Below are 14418 nucleotides of genomic sequence, written 5' to 3'. Positions count from 1 at the left end.
GTTGAAATGAATCGCTGAAGAACAACGTGCTTTCGTGCTAAAAACTTGGTAGAAACACAACAAAAACAGACTTCAGAAGAATAATTTCAGAAGTAGAACCACCCTCATGTCCAGCCATGAAAAATCTGAACCAACGATTCGAGGCTACAGGTTCTGTGTATGACCAACCGCGAAGTGAACGACCACGAAACGTACGAAATAAAGGAAACACTGAATTTGCTGCTCAGAGTTGTGTATCTAGCCTGAAGAAGTCGACCAGAAGACGCCGATCCTGGGAATAGCACGGATCGCTTATAGAAACATGTTAAAGGATTTGAAGATATTACCTTATCAGCCAAAGCTTCTGCACGCATTGCACGAATGTGATCCGGACCGGTGTATTGAATTTTGTGAGTGCTTTCGCATTCGGAACGAAGCTAACAGAGACCTTTGGAAATGGATTTTGTGGACAAATGAGGCCCCATTCAAGATGAACAGTCGCGTAAACATATACAATTGTGTTTATTAGAGTGATACCAATCCATACGACATTGTGACAGAAGAGTTAACGTCCCTGGTGTCAGTGTTGGGGTGGTATTTGGAATGGTGGTGCCATAGGACCATTCTGTATTGAAGGAATTGTTACCAATGACACATCTTCAGATGTTGCAGGAAATTATCATTCCAGAATTTCAGAATAGCCCTCGTTACGAAGACATTCACTTCAAGTAGCAACACGATGGAGCAACGCCTCACTTAGTTGCTGTTGTGACGGATTTCTTGGATCAACGCTTCGACGAAGAGATTGGTCGTCATGGTACGACAGATTGGTCATCCCATTTATGTGATATCACACCATACGACTTCTCTATGTATTGTCAAAGACGAAGTGTTTTTCGGGCAATCGCACAATTTGGATCACTTAAAACATATAGGCGAACAATCATGCAAGAGATAGAATCCCATTCCTCGGTTGTGTCATGATGTTTGCAAATCAGTGCTGAAGAGATTTGCCTTCTACATTGAATATGGTGGGAGACGGTTTGAACAGTATTTGTAAGTACTATAAAGATTGTTAAGTCACCTAACTTCCTTTATTTTATTTCATCACATATTGGGGGAAATGACTTTGTACCCACCCTGTAGATCCTGGTCTACTTTCTCATATATTTTGTTCTCATTGTTAATTGTTTATAGTATGAAATGGCTTCACAATTGCACTACATAATCTGCTAATAAATAAATAAATAAATAAATAAGAATGTCTCTATAATTATATCGGATACTTTGTTAATGAATAAATAAATAAATAGAAACGTTGCTTTGCAGCAACATGTAATAATACTTCGTTAATATATAAATAAGAAATGTTTTTATAACTACATGTGGTATTTCCTTAATATATAAATTAATAAGAAATACGAGGTGTGATCAAAATGTACGGTGAATCATTTTATTAAGAGCAAGGTAATAAGCTTACATGGAATTTGATTTAATCTTCTCCAAAATACTGCCCTTGGTTAGCAATGCACTTATCCCAACGTTGAATTCATGACTGGAAGCATTTCTCGAAGGCTTCTCTTGGAAGGGTCTTCACCTGGTCTCTCGTGGCCCTCTCAATGCCAGGAATGGTGTCAAACCGTTTTCCTTTAAGCACGGTTTTAAGTTTTGGAAAGAGCGAGAAGTAGCATGGCAGTATATCTGGAGAGCAGAGCGAATGTGCACAAGAAGGAATATATTTTCGGCCAAAAATTTGCGGATCGAAAGCAAGGTGTGGCACGGCGCGTTTTCGTAGTGAAGAAGGAAGCCATTTGCCCATTGAATCAGCAGTTAAAATACTTTCCGCGGATACATACGAGATGTTTAGTTCTTAGGAAAGGTCTCGAATAGTCATTCGCCTGTTTAGACAAATCATTTGTGCCACTTTTTACATGTTTTCATCTGTTTTTGACGTCGAAGTTTGCTCGTTTGCCGCTTCTTGCCGCTTTTGAATCGCTTATACCACTTGTAAACAGTCTTCAATGCCATTACTTTATCGCCGTGCACTGATTTTGACATTTCATGAGCTTTTACTTTTTTTTCCCCACTTTAGAACAATTCAAAGTCGACATTGATTGTACAGGCTACCGAGATTACTAGCTGAAATGGACACAACATGAACAGATTGCACACTGCAATTACATTTACTGTACTTTTTGATCACACTTTGTAGGTTTACAGCTAAATCTGACACTTCATTAATAAGCAAATACGTAAATATTTAAGTATATATAGGCTTGCTCACTTACCACATTGACTTGTGCCACTGTATATACAAGTATAATTGAGAACACTGTAATTGCCAGCCTTAGAAGGAAGCTCTGCGAAATGTCCCAGATGATCCAACGTAGCCTAACAGCCAATAGGAGCATAAGAACTACTGAGATCCATATAAATGCAGTTAGGAACAACAACAGAAGAATAATAGTCCGTGGAAGGATCACGGCTTGTACTCCACCCACGAGGAAAAGAAGAACCAAACTACACGCCAACGAACTCCCAAAACCCACATCCATTTCTTCATGATACTGAAAGAGGAGAAAAACAAAATTACACATTATCCATTTATTAATTGCTATTCTCTGTTATTTTGGAGAAGAAAAGAACAGACGATAATTAAAATTCAGTTTAACTTTTGTCTATGTCAATCAGTTTTTACAGCAAGATCTTATTATAACTTGAAAGTATACTCCCAAAAAATTAACTCGTATACTTGATATACCCTATTATATATGACAAACAAACATTCATTAAGAGCATGAATACTAAAAATAATACGAAATTTAACATTTTTATTTTGCTTGTTTTTTAATAATTGAAAGAAGATAATGGAAGGCAACTTATCACAATCACAGATAATGTTATTCTACAACAGAAAATATGAACCTCAAGAATTTTCAGTAGTGCCATCTATAGAAATTACAGTGTTGCCAGAATAACATTTTCCCCAAAATCTAAGTTAAGGCAGCGACTAGAGGAACGAACTCAACTGCATTTATTTTCGTATCCTGTGAACTACTTTTTAAATAACATTATTATTTAATTTTAATAACTTTATGTTAAAACTATTTTGTTAGTTACAAACTAAATACAACTATTATTTAAAAAGTGGTTCACAGGATACCAAAAGAATATGATACGTAATCAAATGTAGTTGAGTTCGTTCCTCTAGTCGCTGCATAACTTAAGAGTTTGGGGAATTGTCATTCTGGCAATACCGTAGTTTCTATGGATGGCTACATTGAAAAATTTTGAGGTTCATATTTTCTGTTGTGGAATAACATTATCTATGATTGTGATAAGTTATATTTTATTATCTCCTTTCACTTATGAATAAACAAGCAAAGGAAAAATGGTAAATTTTGTATTATATTTAGTAAGCCAGGCTCTTAAGATTTGTAGTACATATTTCTGTGACATGTGGGCGCAAAAAGTCTGTGAAATGATCATTACAATCATAAGCAAAACCTGAATTTTACGAAGAATACCATGTAAATCGAACGTATCAAAAGAGGGTAGTGTGTTCTCACAATTAAATTACTTCTTTACAATAAATATGGATAACTTTGACAAAATAACGAAATGTATATTTTCTGTTGCGAAACGATACTTTGCATGCACATATTGTAACACATTTACAAGTTTACTTCTAGGTTGCAGGATGAAATCAACACATCTCACATGATCCGTTCCATACCATCCGTTCCTCATACGATCTTCAATTATATTATGAGATTATGTAATTTATACTTGAAAATTAAATCCTCGAATATTTTTCATTTTAATTGTAGGATTATTCTCTAACTAACTTAGGGCTTATGAAACCTGAAAACTGAAGTAGTACATAAAATAAATAAGAATAACAGTGGCTGCTAAGCTAATAATAAATACATAATTTAATGAAGCAATATAGACATCTAAGTACCCACACATTTCAATACGTCAGCGCGTATGATTATGACAATTTCAAGTTAATTGTTTTATTGAATGCCTACTTAAGAATTCCAGCATTACTTACTCGCCTTAAATCACCATTGGTAGAATACTTATTTGAGGACATCTTTGCTTAGACTATTTATGCATATTCTTATGTAATTGTAATGGAAAATCCGAATAAGTATAATATATAAGTTGGACAATATTTACCTTGTACTCGTATTTACTTTGCTGTTACCTATTAATTTAATTGTCTTCCTAAATATTGCTTAAATTTTATACGTACCTGTAAAGTTTGCATGTTTTGCTTATGTGTAAGTAATTTAGTTGCAACCATTATACGTGTTAAAATAGATTTAATGGCCTATTTCATTGTGTCGTAGCACATTTTATTTCAGCAATCATTTCGTACTTTAGGTTGTCTATATTGAAAATTCATTATTATGATGTTAATATGTTTTGTCACTCTTGACTCTTGAAACTAACATTTCGGGACTAAGAATATGTTCGAACTTAGTAACGCATGGTTCTACTGAATTTCCTATATAAATCTTGTTAGCGCAATGAGTTGAATTGATTTTGAGTTTAATGTCCCTTTCAGCAGCGAAATATATGAGACGGGACCTACTGATTAACGTGGAATCCGAACCACATGAGCTCCTGCCGGGAATCGAACCCGGGTCTCCCACTAGCGCAAGAATGAATTCTGATGAGCTGTACATAACTCTGGAAGCCTATAACTCGGCTGCTTGTCACACAACGGACTAAAAATAAACTTTGTTCTGGATTACAATCCGGTGTCGTGTTATGGGCCATGTTTGATAATATCTGGTTCACGTAATTGGTGATAGGTGGCCCCAAACAAATGTTAACAGTTGCGAGAAATTGCAATTAAGTGCCATCTCCAGACTAAGGTGATATCACACGTCTGTCAACGGTTAGGATGTTTCAGGTTGTAGATCTGAACGTCGAAGGCAGTGCTTGTTTGACCGGCATTATGGGCAGTGGGTACGGCATATTGTCCTCCCTTCTACGTCTAAGCATTCCTAACGATCTTTTCCAATTTAAAATTTTGAAAGCATTCCTACTTTCCTCCATTCTGATTACCTGACCTGCCTGTCTGAGCCTCGTAAACTCTAACAATGTTAAGTACACGGTATACATTTCCTCGCTATAAAGTATCCCCTATTCCCGTCCTTCGTCAGTTCGAATATTCGCCTCAGATTTTATTTTCTAATACTAACTCAGTTAAGTATGACGATAAACTTCGCAAAATATTGAGTGATAACCAATCGTTCTGTAATACGCAGGAAGTTTAGAAAATTATTTATTCAATGCGAGACTACTATCTTGTGATTGTTATTACACATAAAACGTAGTAACCTTATATATAAAACTGAATGTTTATTTGCTTGTATGCCTGTTCCCTATACGCTCCATATAGCTGGCTCAGCATACTTCTAGGTAACTGTAGGGAAAAGTTCATAACTTATTAGAATTTTTAAAACGCGTATCCTAAATGGAGGTGGGGGGGGGGGGGGTTCAAACTTTATTCCAAAAATAGAGAATTTCACGAGCTTCTGAAGTTAGATATACGAAACTCGATATATGAACTCCTTATTAAAACGAAGTTAACACATATCCCATCAGTTTCGAAAATTCCGCTTTTAAGAGGAAAAGGGAGCAATTTCTATAGTTTTTGTACAGATTTCCGAAATGAAAGTGATCATATCACGGGAAAATGGCTGAACCGTTTGAAATGAATTTTTCAACATACTTAGTACCTACCTCGAATTCGGCATGTAATGTCAGTTTGTTTACAATGAGTATCCTACGGGAAGAGGGGGGGGGGAGAGGGGATTTCAAAATTTATGCCAACAGATAAAGTATTTCAGAATCCTCTCAAGTTAGGAAGAAGAAATTCCGTATCCTTCACTGAAAACAAGTTGTCCTTGTGTTTTCAAAAATGTCGATTTTAAGAGAAATAATTTCATCAATATTTTAATTTCGCACCTTGAATTCATAAAATGGCAAAAGTGAAGTGAGGGTTGAATCGTTTGAAATGAATTTTCGAACATAGCACTTGGATCCACCTGGGTTTCCATCATTAAACTTTGACTGAAATTCATATCCAATGAGGGAAAGAGAAGTTGCGCAAAGAATAACGGCTGCACCATTTCAAATGACTTGTTAAACACAGCATTTGGTGCGAACAAGCTTTTATCATTTCATTTCCATTCAAACAAGTACCCTAAGAAGAAGGGCGAGAAAGGGGAAGAAGAGTTCAAACCAGTTGAGAATGATCCAAGAGCATTGCCACAACGAACTTAAAAAGAATTAATTTTTCTTATTACCTTCTACAGGCTTTATACCAATTGTTCTATGTACTTTATTAAACAATTCTTGTAATACATCTATCCATTTATAATATTTCCTTGAGTACTAAATATTTTCCACATGTTTTGTTTAAGAGTTTTGTTAAAACGTTCTACGATATGTTGTTTTACGAATACACATGCTGAAAATGGAGGACTCAAAATTGAAAAATTCGCAAAATATTATCTCTCTGTGACTTACGATTCCCGAGATTTGGATCCTTAAATCTCCCGAAATCCGAACGTTTTGGCCAATATCTGGGGAACGGTTGTCAGTTGGCCAGTGGCCAGCAGTTACTATTTAATACCAAAATGTTCACCATCCTCTTAGGTATTGATCAACACCAATATCATCTCTGTATGACTTACGGTTCCCAAGATGGCTCCTTAAATTTCCCGAAATCCTAACTTTTTTGGGCCAATATCCGGGGAACTTTTTTCAGCCAGCGGCCACCGGTCACTATTTGGTACCAAAATTTTCAGCATCCTCTTAAGTATTGATCAACACTAGTATTATCTTTATATGACTTACGGTTCCCGAAATACGGCTCCTTAAATCTCCTGAAATCGGAACTTTTTTGGTCAATATCTCGGGAACGGTAAGAGTGACGCGAAAAATTCCATTACTTCTTTAAGATAGTTTTTGGTGCTCTAATAACAGACACAGACACAGGGAATTCAGTAACAACTTTTAAAGTTCGTTGAATATATTTTTCAAATATTTATGCAAATCTATCCTTCCCGTGTGAAACACGTGCATTTCAGTTTGGTTTAGGATAAATGTTAAAAGTTAGAATAGACTTAAAATTAATAAAGAACGTTAAGTACTTACCCGCTCCTCTTTATCTTTATCCCTAAAACACAAGGTCGCCATATTGACATGATCTGACTTCTCCCGGTCCACACTTCGAGCATCGATCGCTTGAGCCAAATACTTATTCACTCGATTTGACGGTTGGTGATAGACGCTGGAATGGCGTTTCTTAAACGGACGCTTAAATTTTTCAGTAACTTTGTTCTAGAAAAAGAAACGAAACCCAAAATCAGTGAGTAAAAAAATATTCTGGTTTGCACTATCGGCAGACTTCCAACAGAACAGTATTCAGCCTTTCGATGAAAGATGCATTCATGTCTAGAAGAGAAAAATTTATAAAACATTCAAATACAAATGAAAAATAATACATAATTAAAAAAAAAAATCGAGTACCTTCTAACCTTCAAAAGCACCTCGTTACATCTATATTCATAGGAAAATAACTTAATAAATATAATGGTTTTTATTATTACTACAGTATTTGTTCTTTATCTCTAAACTTACACTTTATATACGCGATTCCATTAGCAGTGGAGTCCCTTGATAAAAATTATTACTAAAAAATTAATTTCATCGTGTTACAAGCAAAGGGAAAAAGCTTACATAATATTAATTCTTGTACACAATTTTCTTCCCTTAGATTGTAACGATAAGAAGATGGATTTTTACCCATGTCAATCCCTCAAGAGCCGCCACTGTTCATCAAGTAAGAAGAACATCAAGGAAGATAAAAATTAGCATTTAAAACTACTGCAATAACGATTAAATTAACTTGAAATAAAAATTAAGAGCCTGATACACTAAAAATAATACAAAATTTATCATCTTTCTTTTTGCTTGTTTTTTCATAAGTGAAAGGAGATAATGAAATGCAACTTACCACAATCATAGATAATGTTATTCTGCAACAGAAAATATGAACATCAAGAATTTTCATTGTTGCCAGAGTAACATTTCCCCCAAAATCTAAGTTAAGGCAGCAACTAGAGGAACGAACTCAATTGTATTTGATTACGTAACATGTTGTCTTGGAATCCTGTGAATTCCTTTTTAAATAACATTATTATTTAATTTTAATAACTGTATGTTAAAACTATTTTGCTTATTACAAACTAAATACAACTATTACTTAAAAAAATAGTAATTAAATAGTTACATACCGTACAAAACAGCATGGTACGTAATCAAGTGCAGTTGAGTTCGTTCCTCTAGTCGCTGCCTTAACTTAGATTTTGGGGGAAATGTTATTCTGGTAACACTATAATTTCTATGGATGGCACCAGTGAAAATTCTTGAGGTTCATATTTTCTGTTGTAGAATAACATTATCTATGATTGTAGTAAGCTGCATTTCATTATCTCCTTTCACTTATGAATAAACAAGCAAAAGGAAAATGGTAAATTTTGTATTATTTTTAGTATGTCAGGCTCTTAACGTTATAAATTTTCTTAAAAAATAAATACGCGAAAGCAAAATCACAATCAGTAAATGTTTTTGATCGTTATGAGATGCGAACGAAGAAAACCTAAGCATGAAAGGACAATGAAGTTAGTTAATTGCAAAAAAAAAAAAGTCATTTTTTCCCTAACTGTATTCTTGGATACTGAATTCATATCATACAAACATTTCTCGTGATCTTTCACCGTTTTTGTCCTGATCCCTCGTCGATAGATAGATGATTAGATAGTTTCACTCGTATGTGCAGAATAAATCTTAAAAGATGTGTTACAGTTTCGGAAATATATCACTGCCTATTATTTAGTAATCTGTGTTACAGTTCTGGCAATATATCATTACCTATTATTTACTAATCTGTGTTACAATTTCGCCAATTTATCATTAGGTATTATTTACGATCTGTGTTTCAGTTTCGGCAATATATCAGTACCTATTATTTACTAATCTGTGTTACAATTTCGGCAATTTATCATTAGCTATTATTTACTAATCTGTGTTACGGTTTCGGCAATTTATCATTAGCTATTATTTACTAATCTGTGTTACGGTTTCGGCAATCTAACATTACCTATTATTTACTAATCTGTGATACAATTTCGGCAATATAGCATTGCCTCCATCACACAAATTGAAATTTTTTATAACGCGATGACGCATCTGTAAAAGTAACAAGATTATTGGAGAAATAGACTTAACATAATATCACAGCTTATATATGCACACTGGAGCAGGATAGTCTGTACAGAAGATTTTTTTTCTCTATTTATAATTGAAATACACAGTTCTGAAGTAGGCACAAAAAATAAAAATACTCATTAAAATACGTAGCACTGACTAATTAAAAATAAATAAGATTATTACCATGATTAATCGAACATAATAATAATAATAATACTCACCTTGTCCTACAGAATTGACACTTTTATCCTGCTTAATACAAACAAAGAAGGAAAAAAATTCGGGAAAGCTCACTTACTCATTAAATTTCATAGTCACATGATAAAACTTGTAATGCTTGTGTTCATGAATTTAAATACTAGGATACATGAATTTAACGAACTTAAAGTCACGGGCATATGACTTTTATATGTGCAAATATGGGAGCACATGTATAATTTCAGTTGATCAATTACAGAAGAATATATTTCAATTTTCAATTAGTTCCTGCCGTCCACAACATATCGAAATCTTTAACTATAAAGAAAACAGTACACTCATAGGCTATGTAGATATATCCACCTTATACATGTACTTTTTGTTAACAATTTAAGAATAAATCGACTGGTTTTACGAGGGCTATCCACAAAGTAACAGACGTTTTCAAATAAAAATGTAAAGAATGAACAAACCAAATTGTATTATATACTATGAAAGGTATACTCTTAAGCTAATTTTTCCACATAATCGCCATACAAGTTAAGGCATTTATCATACCGTGGCATAAGTTTTTTCAATATCGTCGTGGTGGAAATCTGTCGCCTGCAATTGTAACCACTGGCTTACTTCGGCATGCAGTTCGGCGTCAGTATCAAAGCGTTGCGTAGTGAACCATGTTTTCATCGCTGGGAAGAGGTGGTAGTCGCTCGGAGCCAAATCCAGGCTGTATAGTGGGTGATCCAACACCTCCCATTCAAAACCATCTAAGAACTCTTGGGTGCATTTGGCCGTGTGTGGACGTTCACTCATTATTCCATATCCGTACATTTCACACACTTGGCGATGGATTTCAATAGGCTTGTGGTTTTTTTTTTTTTTTTTTTTTTTTGTCAACAAAAACCTAATCACAGAACGCATCTCACAAGAGGTGGGATTTTCTATTGCATTCCACATTGTAACTCTCACAGAAAGCAAGAGCGTCACAGTCCAAACGCTACCACAGCTGGATGCGTACTGAGTATGGCAACGTTCTGACACCGAGATGGCGACTCTATCTCCGCCCACTGCCGCGATAGGCCAAAACGCCTTGTATTTTCTGAGCAGCCCTCGTAATATTGTTTTCTTTCTCGCAGAGAGAACATTTTTTGCGAATCTTGGCAAGAACGATGTTGATAAAAGAACATATATGAAATGGGTAAACACTTTAGTTGTGACTGCATAAAGCAAAACCTACTATGCAAAATTAATTTTAAAAGTACTACTAAGAAACTATGTTGGTTATGTCACGTAATCTGCTACTATAACACTCTCCGACTCAGTTACTGACTGAGGTTTCAGGCTTACTGAAAATTATAAATTTTTGTCTCCTCTTGATCTATAAATTAAAATCACACATCACTGTACATAATACTAGTGTAGTTGAGTTGACTTAGAAATTTGCAACAACTTTAGAAAAATGTATTGTTTCAACACAAACTAACTAAAATGTCTGTAATAATAATAATAATAATAATAATAATAATAATAATAATAATAATAATAATAATAATAATAATAATAATATGAAAATTCTAATTTTCCTGTTTGACAGAACTTACTCGAAAATTAGAAATCAAATATAAAGTGAAGTTTTAATCTGAGTTTAAAATTTGATATATGCATAGAATTTTCTCTTTTTCTATTAAAAAAAAAAAAAAAAAAGATTTTTAAAAAGTGTTTTTCGTCGACCTGGAATTCTTTTCGTGAAATTAAATATGACAGATTACATATTTAATCTAATTGACAGAGAAAATTAATTGTCAACTCGCTTTCTAATTGTTTTACTTACTATGTAATTTTGTCGTAAGAATTATTGTAAAAATTTCGCTTTAAAAATAGCGAGAAAAAAAATAGATTTTTCAAAAATATTTTAGCACGCTGTAACAAGTTGGTAAAAACGTTAAAAATATAAAATCCTGTATTTTTAATTTCCTACAAAGCATCAAGAACTAAACACAGTTGAAAGGAAATTTAAAATGCCAAGTAGAATGTTTCTATTTCACTTCACGTGGATTTTCAGTTAATAATTGACATTTTCTAATAAGGATCGTACGAATTTCGATTACGTTGGTTCGTTTGCAGTTTTTCTGTAAGAAATTTTCTTTACTATTTAAAAAGTAAAAAAAAAAAAAAAAAAACTTTCCCCCTTATCTAAAACATCCAATAACACTGTACATAAATTTTGATTAATTTTGGTTGCCACGCATTTGCAACCCTTACTAGATGTTAAGCGTATTTTCAGTGTACAGGAGAACGATATATCGACAAGTTTTCATAACGGAATTTGAGGAATATTTAGTATGAAGACAGATTTCCAAAACTGTGTTTTCATGCTAATTGGTAATCAGGATCAGCTCGATAAAAGACTTCTACGCCTTTTCGTTTATTTAAAGCACAATTTTCAACATGGTCACTGAGGAAGGAGACAGCATTATTGCTAGAGTATGTTTGTATCATCTTGCCACACTTCCCGCCAGTGCACTTGGTTGGATTTTAAAGTATTTTCTGCTAGCACTCACGTGGACGTTTTAATCTAATAGACATCTTATGGTTTTGTCATGTAGGTGATGTTAATTACCAGCCAGCCCATCAAATGAGATCACTGATATTTGGCGGGTATTGGAAGTGCTTAGAGCCTGTCTATCTCAGGCGTGCCCTCCGAAAATATGCAAGATATACTTCGGCCCCATCCCCGACAACCTCTGACGAAAAAACCTCCATTTGCTTAGGGGAAAAAAAATGAATGACCTCCGCAGTGTTGCTTATTTGACATTCCAGGGTTCCTACTGATCTGAAGAAATCTATTTCCCTGATTTTTCCCTGACTTTACCTGATTTTGGCAGGAAATTCTGACTTTCATGACAGGTATCGAATGACATTGACATACAAATAAGGAATAAATAACGGTGAATATTTATATACAAGAACATTTATTCTATAGAGACAAATAGTAATCAATTGCTCATACGTACACTTCTCTTACCTTTCATAAAAATCTGAACAACGTCCATTATAATGTTGGCTAAGCTTAAATTGGTATACAATTAATGTTAGAAAATATATGTTTTACTAAATTACCCTGATTTCCTGTTTTTTCCCTGAACTTCCGATCTGCACCACTTTCCCTGACTTTTTTCCCTAACTTTCCTGACCAGTAGGAACTCTGCATTCAGTCGTTTGGTTTTGACAAGTGAAGATCGTAAGCTACTTAAAATGGCTAACAAGACAGTACACAGCAAAGTCGGTGAAATAATTCATTGTGGCAACGCTTCCGCATCCAAAAATTGAAAGATCTTGGCCGCTGCAACTTATTCCTCCTCTTCCGAGGGAAGTACGGGAAAACACACATTGACAGCAGCGCCAGAAGGGTCACAGTCGCAATAGAAAGGCTCTAGTTGCCACACACGAACAAGTATGTTACAGTGATTTGTGAATGGTGTGGCGTTTTGCTTTGTTTCCTAACGTATTGTAACTCGCAACTTAACTGTGGCATGGCAGGCACGCGCTGAAGACAGATCCATCCTTCAGGCGGGAAGCGTGTCAATTAAAAACAAATATACTCTAAATCATATCCAAGTATTGCGAATTGCTGAAATTTTAGTTAACGAGAACTATTTTTTTTCTTTTTTAAATTTTTTCTTTGTATTCCATCGTTCTTTTAACTAATTAACTTTTCCTTCCGTTGGTTTTAATTATAAAGTCACCTGGTCCCCTGAAAAAAACACACATCCCTGTTAATCCAAAACATTATATAGCATGTTGATACAGCAGAATACGTTTGAATTTACAACTATTGCTTCTGGCTAGAATATAATGATATATTTTAAAAATAATTGTGCCTTATTTAACAGTTTTCAGCAACTTGGTATATGCATGGCACATATATTCAAGTAAAAGAACAAATAAAAAATACTACAGTACTCGAAGACAAAATGGGTAATGCATCTACTATCTACAATCAATGTTAAACAAATCCTACTTTCTCGACATCAACTACATCTATCACAGTTCTAAATTATTACACTACAGTCCACAATATGTACTATAACTGAAAGGTATATTGTTGTACTTTCTTTCAGTAGGGTACAAACACACAGAAATGGAGTACAGAAAATGTTAAGTACTATAGTAACAACTGAGCAATGAAGTGTTAGCTAATGTATTTGTCAGGTTAGATCTACATTAGTTTCACGTTTTATTCACTAAATAAGTTTTATTTTTCGTTCCATACATTGAAATTCAAGAGGAAGTCATAGTCTTAGTTTATAATTAAAAAACAATATGAGAAATCGATTTTTCTTTTTCTTTTTCTTTTTCTTTTCTTTTCTTTTTTCTTTTTTTTTTTACTTTAAAGAGGAACAGCAGTAGATAGAGCTAGTATGTATAAGCAGCTTCGAGTTAACATGGGACTATAAATACTTTTCGTTATATATATATCAGGTCTCATAAAACTTTTTCAACAAAACTTAACCGATTTCAACATAGTCTCTGTTGAGGGATTTCATAGCCTAGCTTCAATGATTATCATCAAAATCTAAAGAAATTTATATGGGATCACCAGGAAGGATACGCTTTCAAAGAAAAAGAAACAAAAAATCGGGAAACCTATGTCAAAGTTATGTGTGAACATATTTACAATTCAGACAGTTCAGAAATCATAATCTTTATCTTTTACGAACCACGTGATTCATCAAGGTCGTCTGCCCCCACAGACTTCCACCATTGGCTATTCTTGTCGCGGGGGCCGCGGTGGCTCAGTGGTAGAGCATTCATCTCTGGTGCTTGGGGTCCCGGGTTCGATCCCAGCCCCCGCCAAGTGGACTTTGTGGTGGACAAACACCGTGTGCGTGGGTTTTCTCGGGGTTCTCCCGTTTCCTCCCACTTTCTTCATTCCACCATTTC

At 34.4% G+C, this 14418-nt stretch overlaps 1 protein-coding gene across 1 annotated transcript in view; it reads right to left on the bottom strand.

Moving 5' to 3' along the window:
• rut (adenylate cyclase rutabaga) overlaps positions 1-14418 on the bottom strand; it is a gene marked incomplete in the record, with an annotated part of 698554 nt that overhangs the window by 102763 nt on the left and 581373 nt on the right. Inside the window, 2 exon segments of the mRNA XM_081741008.1 lie at positions 2268-2546; positions 7162-7347. Coding sequence (XP_081597134.1) covers positions 2268-2546; positions 7162-7347 — 465 coding nt within the window.

Source organism: Thermobia domestica, chromosome 15 (assembly GCF_964235325.1).
Source record: "Thermobia domestica chromosome 15, izTheDome1.hap1.1, whole genome shotgun sequence".
Classification (NCBI taxonomy): domain Eukaryota; kingdom Metazoa; phylum Arthropoda; class Insecta; order Zygentoma; family Lepismatidae; genus Thermobia; species Thermobia domestica.
This window is presented reverse-complemented; position numbering and strand designations above follow the sequence as displayed.